This window comes from Numenius arquata, chromosome 21, assembly GCF_964106895.1.
Source record: "Numenius arquata chromosome 21, bNumArq3.hap1.1, whole genome shotgun sequence".
In the NCBI taxonomy this organism is placed as follows: Eukaryota; Metazoa; Chordata; class Aves; order Charadriiformes; family Scolopacidae; genus Numenius; species Numenius arquata.
The window spans coordinates 6,242,329-6,256,978 of NC_133596.1; the positions used below are offsets into that span (position 1 = coordinate 6,242,329).

Here is a 14,650-nt window from a genome sequence, read left to right on the forward strand (position 1 = left end):
TTATTTGTCAGCTCTTAAGGCCACCTTCCAAGTTGTAAATAGCCAACTCTACTGGATCCTATTAGCAGCAGGAACTTGTTCAAGCCGAGATTGATCTCACCACCATTGACTTTTCACTGTCAGTTCTTCAGAAATAACCCAACCCAGGAGGACACTCACCACCGTGAGATTGCGGATCTCCTCCATGACCCGTGGCCAGAAGGACTGGAGGCTTTGCTGGGCATCGCTGTTGCTCGCTGTGCCGAAGCCACCGTCCGTGGACATTCTGGAAGCTGGGAGAAACAAAATCAAGCATTAGCAATGAGGGAGGAGGTCAAAGGCTCCCAGAGGTTCCCTCCAAGTCCAGGAATACAGGAAGGGGGCCAGCCCCAGGGCTCCAGAAAACTGTCCAAGTAAGATATGCCACTCCAGGTCTCACAGCAACAACATATGGACACTCACAGCCTCTGGAATTGTCTTTTTAAAATTTTATTTATTTTTCCAAAGATTGTAAAAGAACATTAAAGCAAAATAGTCTCCTTGTTCCCCTATTAGAGCTCTGCCTTTACAGAGGAGTTGCAAAATCTAACTCATGCTCGGTCACAGTTCACACTCCGGTGTGTGCCTATTATAAAATCATTTCTTTCGCTTGCTTGTTACAGCCAACAACAGCGCAGGATATGGCAGCAACCCCCCCTCAACCTGAAACCAGAACTGTCAGTGTCAGCTCGATATTACTTCTAAAAAGTGTAATGAAACAGTTGCTTCTGTGTCAGCTTTTGTGGCCTTACAGTATTTTTAAAACACCTCTTCTCCTTGGGTATAATCAACAGGAGAAATTAACAGCCCGCAGAATGTCAAAAGCACAAAGTAAGATTTAAAATTCAAATGTTTTAATTGAAACAATTTTTATAAAGACCCATACCTGCCATTCAGTATTCTGCATCTGCAGGATGTTCAGCAAGTCTGGCTGCTATTGAATTTCTACTGGACATCGCCTGTGCTTTCATTACGACTTGCATCTTTGCAAATGGCTTTATTTGCAGTATGTACCAGTAGTCACCAGGAACTCATACCGAGGAAACAAAGGGACAATAACTGGGTTCAGACTTTCCCCTATAACCGTGCTGCACTGCAGTGAAGATGGTGAAGAGGTCAGGTCACACGGCATCCATCGATCTCGTCCTCGGGTGACCACACCAGTGCCACCCCACGTGGGACCATCCAGGCACATTTCAGGTTCCAGCTGACACAATTCTGCTCCCCCCATAAACTCCTGGAACAAGTCCTGCCTTTTTGCCAAGGAACTCTTAAGACAGCTCTAGTTAATATTAAGATGAAGTCGGATGCACAACTTGGGAATCCCTTGGCACGCCACAACCAGCCCCGCTGGCTTCCCCTGTGTGACAGGAGCGCGTGGCTCCGGCAGGATTCCCAGCGGGGATGGCAGCCTGGAAGGACAGGGCAGACGTGCCAAAAACCCGCACAGACATAGGGCTTGCTGAGACCTGACCCGACAGGACGGGACTCGGTGCTTCCCATGCTCTGAAAGCATCTCGGCGAGCGCCAGGAGAGTCAGAAAGAGCCAGTGAGTTCCCAACGTTAAATGCTGTCGGGGTCACCCAGAGCAGCTTTGAAGTTCCCACGAATGACACACGCCACGTACAACCACTCTCCGTGTCTCATAACTTAGAACAAGAGAGAAAGGGAGCTCTGTTTTCTATAGGGGAAGATCTCTAGATACTCACAGATAACTTCAGTGTCTTTTTCCATTACATGGTGACACAGGAGTAGCTTTAGCCCTGACATAAACAGCCACAATCCCCGGGATGCTTTTGATCCACCACGTAAAGGTTTATTTCAGTCCTTCCTCCAGCCGAAGGGGAGCGCAGTGACGCTGTACAACACACCAAAACACCGACAGGAGGCAGCTGCCAACTGCCAGCAATTTCAAAATCTACTATTCCAAAGCAACGATGATCCATAAAATCTTATTAACAGATCAAAGAGACGAATGTCAGACAATTAGCTCGTTACCTCCTGCAGCCCACACTTTCCAAGGCAGACTCTGTGAAGGGTTGTATTTTCCTTTCATCAACCTGAGAAGGGGACACGGGAGGTGTGGGAAGAGCAGAAGGGGATTCTGACAGGGGGAGTGACAAAGATGAGGTCAGAAGATCAGATTTTCAGTCTCAAAGCAAATGCTCAAGACAGGAAGAACTCCAGGTAAGGAACCTATGGAAATAAGTGACTGACAAGTGACTCCATGACTCTTCAACAACTATTTCCATTATAATACTATCCACCTACAAACTAAGATATTTCAAGTATTTATATGAAAAATACAGAGAGATAAATATTCTAATGAGTATAAAATTGGCATTTTTTTTCTCCCCCCTTGATCTGCATTGTCAAACGTAGACAAAAAATAGTTTAGGCACATAAATAAAAGCTAATCCTTGAAATCTGCTCTGTACTGGCAATATTTCAACACTAACACCAGACAGGGGCTTTTCTACAACCGGAGATGCAATTCATCTTGAAGACAAGCCAAATCACTTTTCAAGGCTTTAGTTTAAAATACGAATTACTCACATTCGAGCCACTTAAGTGCTGTACTGGAATATAATGCTCTATATAATCCTAAGAAACAACAGGTTAAAAAAAAAAAAAAAAAAAAGAGAAAAAGCTAATGGAGCAAAGAGGAAGAAGATTCCACCACCATCGCTTTACCCCCTACTGCACACAAAAGCGCATTTCTTGCATTAAATGTATGCCTCTGGTATTCATCCAGATCTCAGGAAGAGCTAGAAATGGTTTACTCCACTCATCTATAATTTAAAAAGTCCTGTCGATGAAGAGAGGAAATTTTTTGTCTTCAAGGTAAACATAGGACTGATTGCAGAACAAAAAATGAACAGCCTGATGCTGGACCCAAGGGACAATTCCCACCTTAAGTGACTGTTTAGGATAATGGTTAGGAAACTGAGTTAGAGTAGAAAACAAGAGCCTCCAATAGGCTCATGTCTTGAAAAACTCCTAGAACAAAATCACTATAAACTCCAAAATAAAAGGCTAAGCAGGTTAAAAGTGGTCAGAACATTACTACGGTGATTTCTGCCCATTAAAACCGAGATACATAAGCGGCGTTGAAGGTGCTTTAAGGAAAAGATAAAAACCCAAACCCTCACGCAAACCGACAGCATCAGCTCTGCCAGACAAACTTCGCTAACGAAACCATTCCTGCGCCATTAGGTAAGTTCCTTTACCCAAGGGGAAGCTGCGTTCTCTTCTTTAAAGAATGCCTCCTATCAGGATTAGTGCCAACAAAAAAAATGCCCGAGCACGGAAGAGAAGATAAGCCCCCCAAAGCCCAGGGAGGCAGTGCCTCCGATTTCACACTATCAGTGTCTCAACCTGTGTTTCTTTTTTGATATGGAGTTTGCAGGGAAATTTTTAGATCTTCATTATACTTCATCTTTACTCCTGCAAAGGTTTCCTCCAGAACCCAGTGCAGGGGGGAAGAGGTTCCCTGAGGATCCCCGTGCCCCACATCGTGGGGTTGGGTCTCTCAGAAGGTTTAAGAGGAAACTGGCTGCTCCGACACCACCTTGTTGCTGAATAACAGAAGTTCAAGCCCATCTCCCGTGTCACCCGGTTGCCACAAAGTGTATAACCCCAACCAGAGAGAACTCGCCCATTCCAGCAACGCTGCGTCTCCACAAAGAAGCTGGAGAAGTTCCTCGCAAGCTTGACATGCTTCTGCTCTCACAGCACTTAATTTAACAAAAGCTGGCATCTCTCCGGTGCGCCCGATGCTGCTTCGAAGCAAAGGGGATGCTGCGCTGACCTCGGACCAGCGAAACCACCAGCTTTGGGTCCCAGGAGCCTGCAGCCTAAAAACCAGGCTACGCAGAGATGCTCTCGCAGAAGAATCTAGATGAGAAGGTTCACACACACAAACACACTAAACTCACAACATGAACACGTTACGGAATTAAGATATAAGCAAGCAACCAACCAACCCCCCCAAAATATAAACACAGCACGAAATAAGGGTGTAGAACAGGAGAGACTGGGGTACCCCCGCTTCACACGAGCCAACCCAGTCCACGCAGTCGGGAATACGCTCCATGAAGGCAAACGTTTTGTTTTCAGACTTAAAGGAAAAAGAAACTGAAGGCCAAAAAAGCTACGCATAAAACGCCTGGAGGTGATTACAGAGCAGATTAGCAAGCACATCCCCAGAACTACGACATCAACACTTTGCAATTAGAGCTTTTCTGCTCACCGGAGCAGAACACCTTTTACAAACATTAAAACTTACAAAATCCTGTGGCAGCCAACAAACACTTAAGAGCTTCACTTCAGAGGAGCGCAGAGCAAGCACGAAGACACCTCCAGCGTCTGTGGTTCTTTTTTTTGTTATTGCTTGCTTGTTTGTTTTGCTTTTGTTTTTTAAGCAGATGCTAGTTTGAGCTCTCTCTTTAACGCCGTGGGAAGGGGGAAGCAGGCAAATGGAGCCGTCTCACCCTGGATGCCTACAATCTGCACGCTTGAGCAAGAACCTGCTATTGAAAACACGAGCTACAGTATAACCACAAATAAACCCAAGATCCCTGATCTTGCAGTTCCACTCAGGGCAGGAACCCAGAGCTCTTCACCTGGAAAACCAACGATCAGACCCAGGACATTCCCGGGCATCGCCGGTGCCGGTGGCCAAGTCAGCTCGGGAAGGGGAACCCGAGGACAACCTTCCCGGCCAGTGAGGGTCACGTCACAGCTTCCGACGTGCCTGCTTTTAAGTCACTCCCAAGCTGGCCTGGACTAAGAAGTCAACCAAACCCAGCCAGCTGGGCAGAGAGCAGATCTAAATGAAATTTATCCAAATATCTGCAGGGATATGCAAAGGGCGAATGCCAGGGGGAAGCGCTGAAAAGCCCTGAGGCTCTCGATGAAGGAGGCTCTAACTCAGCAACTTCATCAAGCGCCGCAGACCCTGGTGACAGCAGAAACGTCAGGTTCTTTGCATATTGTACACTCAGATTCCCATGACTTACGCTCTGGGAAAGAGCCTGGTTTACACAGCACTGTATTACGCGGCAGTAAAAGCATATTCCATCCAAATGTCTTAAAAAGATGGCTAAATCTAAAGTAAATGGAGGCTAAAAAGAAATTAGAGAGAAGCTCAGGCAAATGTTTTGCCTCCGCATCCTTAGATTATAGCTACAAATAAGGGAAACAAACAAATATTTCTGAAAACTGACATTGCAAAAACAATTTCCCCCTGCCAGGTTCTACCACCACATAAATACAGATCTAACACCTCCGTGTCCACAGTCTTTCACAAAATCCCCTCTCCCCAAAAAATCTCCCCACATAACTCTTCTTAAGATGCTGTCAGTTTTACAACATCCACTATCCCACAAAACTTGCAAATTAATTTTTAGGAAGTAGTTTTACGGAAAAGGAGAAAACAAGCAATGCAGTTCCTCTTTTTAAAAAAAATAAAAATATACCACCTTTACTACCAAAGAATAAAAACCAATGTCACAGCACCCAACAAAAACTCTGGCAGCCTGAAGAATTAAAAATAGATCCATAGAGCTGAAAAGTCAGTATTTAGAATAAATACCAATCCTGGCATTCTGTGATACTTCCAGTCTGATGCCCGAACTCTCCGAACTGTAGCATTCTGTTTTGGGAGCCTGTCCTGTGATTTAAAAGTAAAATGCGCGGAGCCACACTCGCATATCTAAAGAATGAGCTCTGTGTAGCAGTAAGCGCCAGACACCTGATCCTGCCAGAATCAGAAGGAACAATCTAGCAACCAAGAACGAGTTTCCCAAGAAGAATAAATACGGTTTTATGTGAATTTAGTAACGCATTTCTTCAAACACGAACAAAGGAGGAGTGGTCAATGTAGGAGAGAAAGCCACACACCAGCACCCTGGGCGAGACACTGCTTTCGTTACTTCAATTAGAGCAATTTGCAGCCCTGTCTCGTATATCAAATGCAGAATATACACCGAGTTTGAAATGTGCTACAACAACCACCCCTGGCCTCGGCAGCAATGGTGGTGGTTGAAGCTGTCTCTGTGCTGCAGCTCAACCACAACACGTTTTGCATGACACGATGCCCTACACTACCTTATTTTAAAACAAACCTTTGGGAAGTCACGTTAATGGTCCAAAATTGCTTCCACAGAGATAGGACACCTTCATTCACTGTGCACTGACTCTACTTCAAGATCTACTCAGGTCAACATAGGTATTTTCAGCCGAGCCTCCTTTCATGAAATAAGATTTCGTTTCTGTTAAGCTCCAAGCTACATGTTGACTAGAGGGAGGCCAAGCAGCACAACAGCACGGCTGGAAATACCAAAGTGCCAGAACCACAGCCAAGAATTACTTCTGCTCCCATTTGGAGGTGTCAGCGCTGGTTAAAATAGTTCTTAATTGTGTTTGAGATCAATGGTTTCTTCTCCTACCTTAATATTCAGGCCTTGCTCACTCAATTATGTAAAATTTTTAAGCCAAGAATGCAATTCCGAAACTCGAGTCATGTCGGCAGTTGCGCTGTCACTGCAGACAGATATTTCTTCCAAACCAGTGCCATGGAGTTTGTGTTGTGTCCATTTTCTGCACCTCCTGTTGACCACAGCTCTCGCTTTGATCAGGGAAGCGCCAAGAGCAATTCAGACTCACCAAGGGAGCTTACCCCACTTCTGACACGGCAATGAGACAACGCGTGAAGGTGGTCTCCACACGGCCACGGGGAACAGACAGGCACACAACTAGTCTATCATCCTCCACAGAAGGTTTCCCAGCTATGAAACAGGGCACCCCAGTCACAAGACCCCTCAAAACCACACACAAACCCCGTCCCCACGGCACATTTCTGACCTGATGAAGAATCAGTAGCTGCCATCACTGGCAAGAGCTGAACAAACCAAGTTTGAATTAATGCTATAGAGGTCTAAAAAAATAGGACGTTGCTACAACATGGCACAAAGCACTGTGGCAGAGGGAAGAACCACAAAGAATCGTGCCTGGCCATGCCGAAGCAAAGGAAGAGACACGAGCCACGGCACGCAGGGCTCTGGGGTTATCACACACAAGCCTTTGCCTCCTGATGCTTTGAACGATTCCATGAGAAAAACCAGTGAACACACACCCTGGGAATGGAGCTCAGAGAAAGTCAGGCTGGCTTGTGCTGCCATCGCCACACGTGCCAAACGCCTTCCGAAAGGAGGAGCAACTTCCATGTACACATCCTGTGGAGGCTTATTTCCAGTTCTGGTGTGTCAGCGGGAGAGCACAGAAAAGGCTTTGCCTATAAAACATTACGCGACCAAGCACTGGGGGAAGCAGGGGGAACACCACATTTAAAGAGATTTATACGATGTTGTTTTGGACACGAGATCAGCTTTGAACAAAACCCAATACTCCACATCCCAATAAAAAGGAAGCAGGAACACTATAAAGATCAAACATAATTGACTGTATAATCTATAGCATTATAGATACAGCACAGTAATTTCAGCACATCACAGCGGTAATGATGCTGTTGTTATTAAAGCATAAAAACTTTGATCATCACTTACAAGCAACAAATTATGAACAAAGTTATAGCTAAACCATAGGCCAAAGCCAGAAGTCTTGGATTAAGTTTAACACTAGATTTATTTATCCAAAAGATATGGGAAATCTCTTCCATTGCTGTAAAATAGCGCTATAAAATCTAAGGCAGCTTTTCAGGTGGCAGAAAAAGGTGAAGATCCCAAACTTCGGAAAGCCTGAAGTTCTGCTCTCCATGAAAACATAACCTTTCAACTTCTTAAAAACAATTTCAAGAGGCTTTCAGTAAAACCAACATAATTCAAAACACAAGCGCTTCCTTCCAATGCGCTATTATAAGAAACTTCTGTAATTCCTCAGTTTTATTTTTATCTGTTCCCCCTCGTGGTGTTACATACACACAATCCTCCAAGCATATAGCTGGCAACATAAGAGGCTGATTTCAGCTGATGGGAGAATCATTCGAGGCTGGGATAAGGTGCAGATTTGCAGATTTCTGTTGTTCGATAAAATTAAAATTGAACATCATGGTCAGGCCAGTTAAATGCTGCACTAAATTACATAGAGGATACTGAGTACTTATTGCTAAAGGTTTTTAAGAGAAGGTTGCAAAACGGCATTTAAATTGAGTTGATCTTGCCTTAGGGCAGAAAAAATAAACAAGATGACCTCTTTAGGTGCCTTCTAGCCCTTCTTTCTATAAATATTTAGCAGTAGATTATTCTATCTTCAAAGCACTGTTTGAACATTAGCCCTCTAATACCTCTAATGCATTACTTCTGTTTTCATTCACGCGAGGTGCAGCATTTAAGCCCAAACCAGCTGCAAAGTCAGAGAGAGGGACAGGGATTAACACTTCCAACAACACACAACTCCTCAAACCAGCCCAGTTTGGTTTCAGCAGTTTGGCAGGGCCAAATCTGCCTTGCTCCCCTCCCATCGCTGCCACTAAGAGCATTGCTGGATGTTTTTTGCTGGATCACACACAGAGCCCTGCCTCCTCCTCTCCCTTTCTCCACCCCAGTACCTCCGGCAGGAATTCTGCTCCTCCCTTCTCCCATCCCAGACACGGTGGCTGGGTTTCGGCATGCTGGGGTAAGAGCTGCCCCTCCACTACCCACTCAACAGGGAGGGAGCAAGAAACAGAGCTGATCCCGGCTCCTTGGGCCAGAGAAACCACCCTGGGCAGAAACTGGCCCGAGAAACCTCCCTGATACCCAGTTTGTCAGGAGGTTACAGCCTCGATCTTGCAGAGAGCTGCATCAAACCATAAGCAAACCAGTACCTTTCACTGGGCACTGGAGCTGGCAACGGCCTCGCAGAGAGGCACGTGCTGGGGAGCTCAGCAGGAACAAGAACTGAGTCTCCGAAACTGCTTGGGCTGCACAGGGCAAGAGAACACCCTGTGGCACAGACAAGATGCAGCAAAGACATTGTACTGAACACACACACACACACGGGCAGCCAGAGGAACCGTGCCGAGTTTCATACCTGAACACAGAAGACGGCGTGACCTGGCAGCGAAAGGCAATTTCTAGCGCAGACAATGGCAGGCTGCAGTCTGGGGCAGGCGATTTTCACTTGGCTTTACTCCTTCAGGAGAAAAAAATATCACCAGGAATAATGCCTACTTTTACAGAAGCATTGAGTTTCTATTCGCAATGCACCAAATAACTCGCAGCACTGCTAAAAATCCTCTGCCCGGGAGCAGCCCCCACCAGTTTGTGCACAGAAAGACTGAGGACACACAGACTGTACTTAATGCTGGGCAGGGGTTTGGGAGCGCACAGAAACCCACCAGAAACCACGCCACAGAATGGAAAAGTGACCCTCCCTCCCCCCCCCCCCCCCCCCCCCCAAAGCAGCATCAAGTCAAAAATGAGGCTGCAAATATTAGAGCAGCACAAGGAAAAAGGCACAGGAATAGTTTGGGTTGTGTTTGGTTTTTTTTTTTCTTAAAAAGGTAAAGCAAACAAAATAATCTGAATTGCTGTTTGTACTGGTTATTTTCCTTTCCTTTCTTCTTGAAATGAAAGAGCACAAGTGTAATTCTTGATATTTGGTGTTTATTATTAAATAGTGGCTCCTTGCAGTGCCATTTTGGCTGGTGAGCACACAGAGTAAGAAGCAGAGGAAGAAAACTCCCAGACAAATAACAACAAGTGTCTAAGATGACTTGTGCCGCCTCTCCAGCTCCCAAATCGCACACCCAGCAGATACGGAAAAGCTCTTTTAAGTAGAGCGCGTTCAAGTTAGTCAAGTGTACTTTACAGGATAAAATAGTTGGCACATACCAAAACAATACTGCATATCTTGTATGTCGCCTTACAAACTTTAATCTCAACCAACTTATCACAGGATTGATGGTACGTATTGCAGCTTTATAAATTTAAAAGGAATTCCAAGCTACACACCTCAGAATGTATTTCCCAGTCCTGGTATACCGGCGTTTTATTCACGTCCCTTTCACAGCAGCCTTAATGAGGATAACAAGGAAAAAAAAAAAGTGATACCGAACTCATCTTCTCAAAATTACATGGTCTCAGTCTTGAACAGTTATAAACTAGTGAGAAACGTTAAGGCAGTGCCTTGCTCTCGGAGGCAGGAGGCAACTCAGCCAGACTCGTACCATATGGGAATGAAATGTCACAAATGCAGAGACAACAGGTATTCCCAAAACAAAAGCACTTCTCAAATACCCTGAATGTACGCAATACACACAGCGTATGAGATATTAATAAGCCCAACTTGGAATCCGACAAAAATACTTTCAGGCCCACAGGCACTATTTTGGCACCAACAAGCGGCAGCGTTAACCAAGTGATGGGCTTCACCTATTGAGAAACTGCTTCAAATATTTCAAAATCCAATGATAGTTTCCAGCTTTGGTGGTATCTATTCGGTATCTGTTGACACTCATCGCAGAGACCACCCCCAACTGCCGTCCCCAACAGTTCACAAAAGCAAGAGGGGTGTTGCCAGAGGGGTCTGACCCAGCATTTGGGGCTGTTCACCATTTTCTTTTATTTTATATTTATATAGCTGCAGTTCTGATCACGTAACACACACGTTTACTGCTCTGGAGCACAAGCCAAACGCTTGGTGAGACAGTATGGATTAAACAGACATTCAGCCTGGGGAATGATTATTATTTTTTAAATGTTAGTCCTTGATATTTTGAATTATTTATAAATAATTCTGTATTAAATCAAGAGTTTCTATATAAAAAGTCCTATGAGAGCCCTCACAGTTTCTCATCCTCCTGATAGCCACACGATGTAACTGGCTGAAACAGCTAAATCGGGTGCTCGCTATTAACCTCCGGGAGCGAGCGGGACCCAGGCGGCAGCTGGAGCCGACAGTCGTCAGATGATCCTGCGCGAACACCCAGATGCTGCGGCACATTTAGGGCAAAGTTAGGCTTTCATTTTAAGGCAGCCTGAAGCGTCGCGTGTTTCTTTGCTCTTCTGCTGCGTTTTTAGGCTTAACCACCACCGTGCTGCTAAAGAGGGAAGAGGGGAAGGCAGAAAGAGCGATTCAAACCACAGCAGGGCAGCAGCAGCTACAACCTAGAAAACCATGAATGACAAATGTGAGTTACTCACAAGAACCTGTGACGGTTTTAAAGCCAAGTGAAAGGCTGTACCAGCCTATAACTGGGCATGTCTTCTACAAATGGTGTCATTCTGGGTAGAAAGTGAAATCAATGTACTGCTTTTAGGGGCCTGCAGGGTTATTTTTCTATTATTCTAATACTCGCTGTTCCTGTTACTTTCTTTTATAAGTTAAATTATCAAATGGCATCTTGCAAAAGTGAAAAGTAATAATTTTCATAGAAACAACCATAAGCCTTTTGCCTCCCGAGATCAGCAGCTCTTACTTACATGAAGCACGACCTGTACTGCTCAATAGGCAGTCCTGCCTATTGGGATGGTCCCATCAGGCCTTTCTCTTATTTTTTTTTTTTATTATTTTAAAAAAATAATCCTCTATTATAAACATGCAAATCTTGACCTTCTGGGTCACCTTCACTGAATGAAAAGGGACAACTGAGAGTGACCCATTTTGATTTATCAGGAAATGACCAAATAGCAGAGCACGTTATAAACAGACAAGAGAAGAAAATCTTCCCAGTGAGATCTCAGCATGTAGAAAATCTTAAGTTTTTGAGAACAAATAAAAATAAACCACCTTCCTGTAACTCCTGGGCAGCTTTGGCAGGTATCCTGAAGTTTGATCTTGCTGTCAGTGCCCCTTGTAACAGCTGCTACGTTTTTTGACCCTCTGAAACATAAGGTAAGCTGTTGTCTTTATCAAAACAGAATAATTTAAGGGTTTAAGTTAGCAACCATACAAATTTAATGCAGCTACCACACAGGCAGACCGCTAAGCCCTGAAATTAAGAAACCGCTTCATGTGCCCACACTATTAAAATACAGATGTCACGCTACATTATATAAATGCAAGATACTAGTCCGATTAAAAAAACAAACCAACCAACCAACCTCAAATATGAGCGCTGGCTTGAAAGGTGACCTCCTGGAGGCATCCACCACCGTCACACGCATCCTCCTCCTCCCAGCCACCGAGGAGCTCGGCCCAAGAACAGCGATTTCCCACAACAAACCTGTCCTTTACACCTTCGCTACCTGCACTGCCAGTTAAGTTAGTACAAAAAAACAAGGATGGAAAAGTTCCTTAAACAAAAAGATGAGCCTGTTTTCAGAGCCTGCGTTTCCAGCAGGAAAAATTACAAGGAAAACCCAGGGGACCTTTAGGACACAGAGACACAACAAACTTCACTGAGCGGTGTAAACTTGGACCCAAGGACCTTCCTTTCTCTTACGGTGCTGCAAGAAAAGGAGGAACCAGTGTAATTTGTTAATGAATCCCTTTACAGTGCTACCAAAAGCTTTAGGTTTTTCCTGCTGTTCTTGACCTAGAAAGATCCAGCAGCAGCTATTCATATATGGCTACAACCTCGTGCAAGCTTAAGCAATGAAATATGACAAACGTTGGGCGTAACGAAGACCTCTGCAGGATTTCTAATTTCATCTTATGGGAGCTACAGATTCCCTCACCTTCTGCCACCCCTCAAGAGCAGGGAACAGCTGAATATACTCTAATTTCAGGGCAAAAAAAAAATCCTCTAAAATGTCTCATTTTTGGTTAAAGATGCTAACAACGACCTTCACGCTCACAGTAAATCCCCCGCCTCTGGCCAACAGCCTGCTACGGAAGTTATTGCACTATTCCACCAACACACCGGAGCAGCCACCATTATTAATAGATGCCTTATGGGGACGTTTCTCATTCTGCCCCCTTCTCAGATTGAAGCTTGTACGCCACGCCAGGTGCCACAGAAAGTTGAAAAAGCTTTTCCTGAGACAAGGTGATGCTATTCCCCAGTTTGAATTTAAATTAAAACACCCCAAAGTAATATTTGAAGGCTGTAACCATTCAAAGACTGTTCAGGTTCAAGCTCAACCCTGAGCCGCAGTCCTTTGTTAGGAGCTGACGCTGAGGAACAGATCAGGTTCGTGGGGGGGGGCCCACTTTTCTACAAAAATAAAGTTACACAATGTAATTACCTCTGATTTTCAAAACAGTACTTTTAAGGTCAACAATTAGCAGTCAGTGGAAAAAAAAAAATAAATGAAAAAGATAAGAGCAGGACTGAGAACACTCGAGCTGTGTCACCCAGTTCAGCCCTGAGAAAGCAAGGACGGTAGCAGGAACATTTAGCATCTCTCAGTAGGAGTGGAGGAGAAGGAATGTCTGCAATGTGATTTGAGTCCTCTCGCTGAAAACTAACTTTAATCCTAATCTACAAACTATTCTCCGTGTCCTCGCAGCCCTCGGCCATCGGGAGCAGCTTCGTTTCTCAACTCAGATTCTTTTTTTTTTTTTTTTTTCAGTCCAAAGTGCCGTAAACAAACTTTGTCCTTCATTCTCGAAACTCAGAGCCGTGGTATTTCAAGGTCACTGGTGGTAGCAAAGGAAGGCCTAGCTCCAGCAACTTTAGCTGCCGCACCGCTCCGACGGCGGGAGCCGGGTGGGGGCCCAGCCCCGCCAGAGTTGGGGGTGACACCGGGATGGACGAGAAAGCCCTTTACGCTCCAAAACTTCTACGCCAAGACACACTCTCACCCCATTCCTCCGCCTGTCACCGCCGGGCTGCCGGGCTCCCGTGACCTTCAGTGCTTATTTGCAAATAAAAAAGGAAAACAAAGGGCTGCTTATACTCCTCAGGAGTTGGGCTGGCGGTTCGGGGGTGATGGGGGCTCCGTTGCCCCCCTCCTCATCCCCCAGGAACCGTGTTATCGATGGGTGCCCGCGAGCCAGCTCCCAGCCAGCCAGGCAGACCCCCTCAAGGGCAGCCGGGGCAGCCTGCCCCGGCGCTCGGTAGCTGCTCGGGAACTGGGGGAAGACGCTGCCATTTTGTGTGTGTGTCCCCCGCTCCGGTTACCGGCCCCGGGGCGCCCTCTCCCCCCACCCACGCAGGGCGCGGCCCCGCGGTGCCCCCAGCCCTCCCCGCCGCGGAGCTCAGCCCCGGGCCCCAACCGCGGCCCTCCCGGTGCCCCCCCCGCACAAGGCCGAGACACCCCGAGGCCCGGCAGGCAGCCCCCGCCACCGGGGCCTGCTCCCCCACCACCCTACCGGGCCGCAGCCGCTCCACCGCCATCAACTTACCGGACCGCAGCAGGCCCTGCCCCGCCGGTCGGGGGGACCGCGGCGGCCCCTGGGCCTCCCCGCCATCCCTTTGTCTTTGAGCTGACCCCTGTCTGCCGGGACTCCGCGTCCCCGCCGGACCGGGCCGCCGGCCCCTTTAACAGCGGACGCTCAACCTACCCTGCTGCGCCCGGCCGGGCAGCGCCTATTGGCTGAGCGCCGCCGGAGGGGCGGGGCGCGGCCCCGCGCGCCCATTGGCTGCCGGTAGCTAGCCAATGGACGCGCAGGGCCTCGCCTCCCCCCCGGCGGCGCAACCTACCCGTCCACTTCCGGTTTTAAAGTTACCTTGAGAGGGTTTGGAGCTGCGTTCCAAAATACGAGTTCCTGCTGGAAAATAACGAGTTTACAGGATTTTATG

The 14,650-nt window shown here is 46.6% G+C and overlaps 1 protein-coding gene across 11 annotated transcripts in view; it reads right to left on the bottom strand.

Annotated features, from left to right (window-relative positions):
* The window catches only part of NFYC (nuclear transcription factor Y subunit gamma), a 34,837-nt gene that overhangs the window by 18,068 nt on the left and 2,119 nt on the right, over positions 1-14,650 (bottom strand). For 2 of the 11 annotated variants that reach the window (XM_074161905.1, XM_074161900.1), the window contains exons 2-4: positions 9,975-10,036; positions 9,052-9,153; positions 160-272 (exon numbers count right to left, since the gene is read on the bottom strand). In XM_074161905.1, the coding sequence (XP_074018006.1) occupies positions 160-264 (105 nt within the window). In that variant the 5' untranslated portion in view covers positions 265-272; positions 9,052-9,153; positions 9,975-10,036. Of the gene's footprint in view, positions 1-159; positions 273-6,700; positions 6,759-9,051; positions 9,154-9,974; positions 10,037-11,751; positions 11,845-14,253; positions 14,421-14,650 lie in introns of those variants that run through there. The other 9 variants (XM_074161902.1, XM_074161899.1, XM_074161903.1 and 6 more) reach the window with 8 other exon arrangements.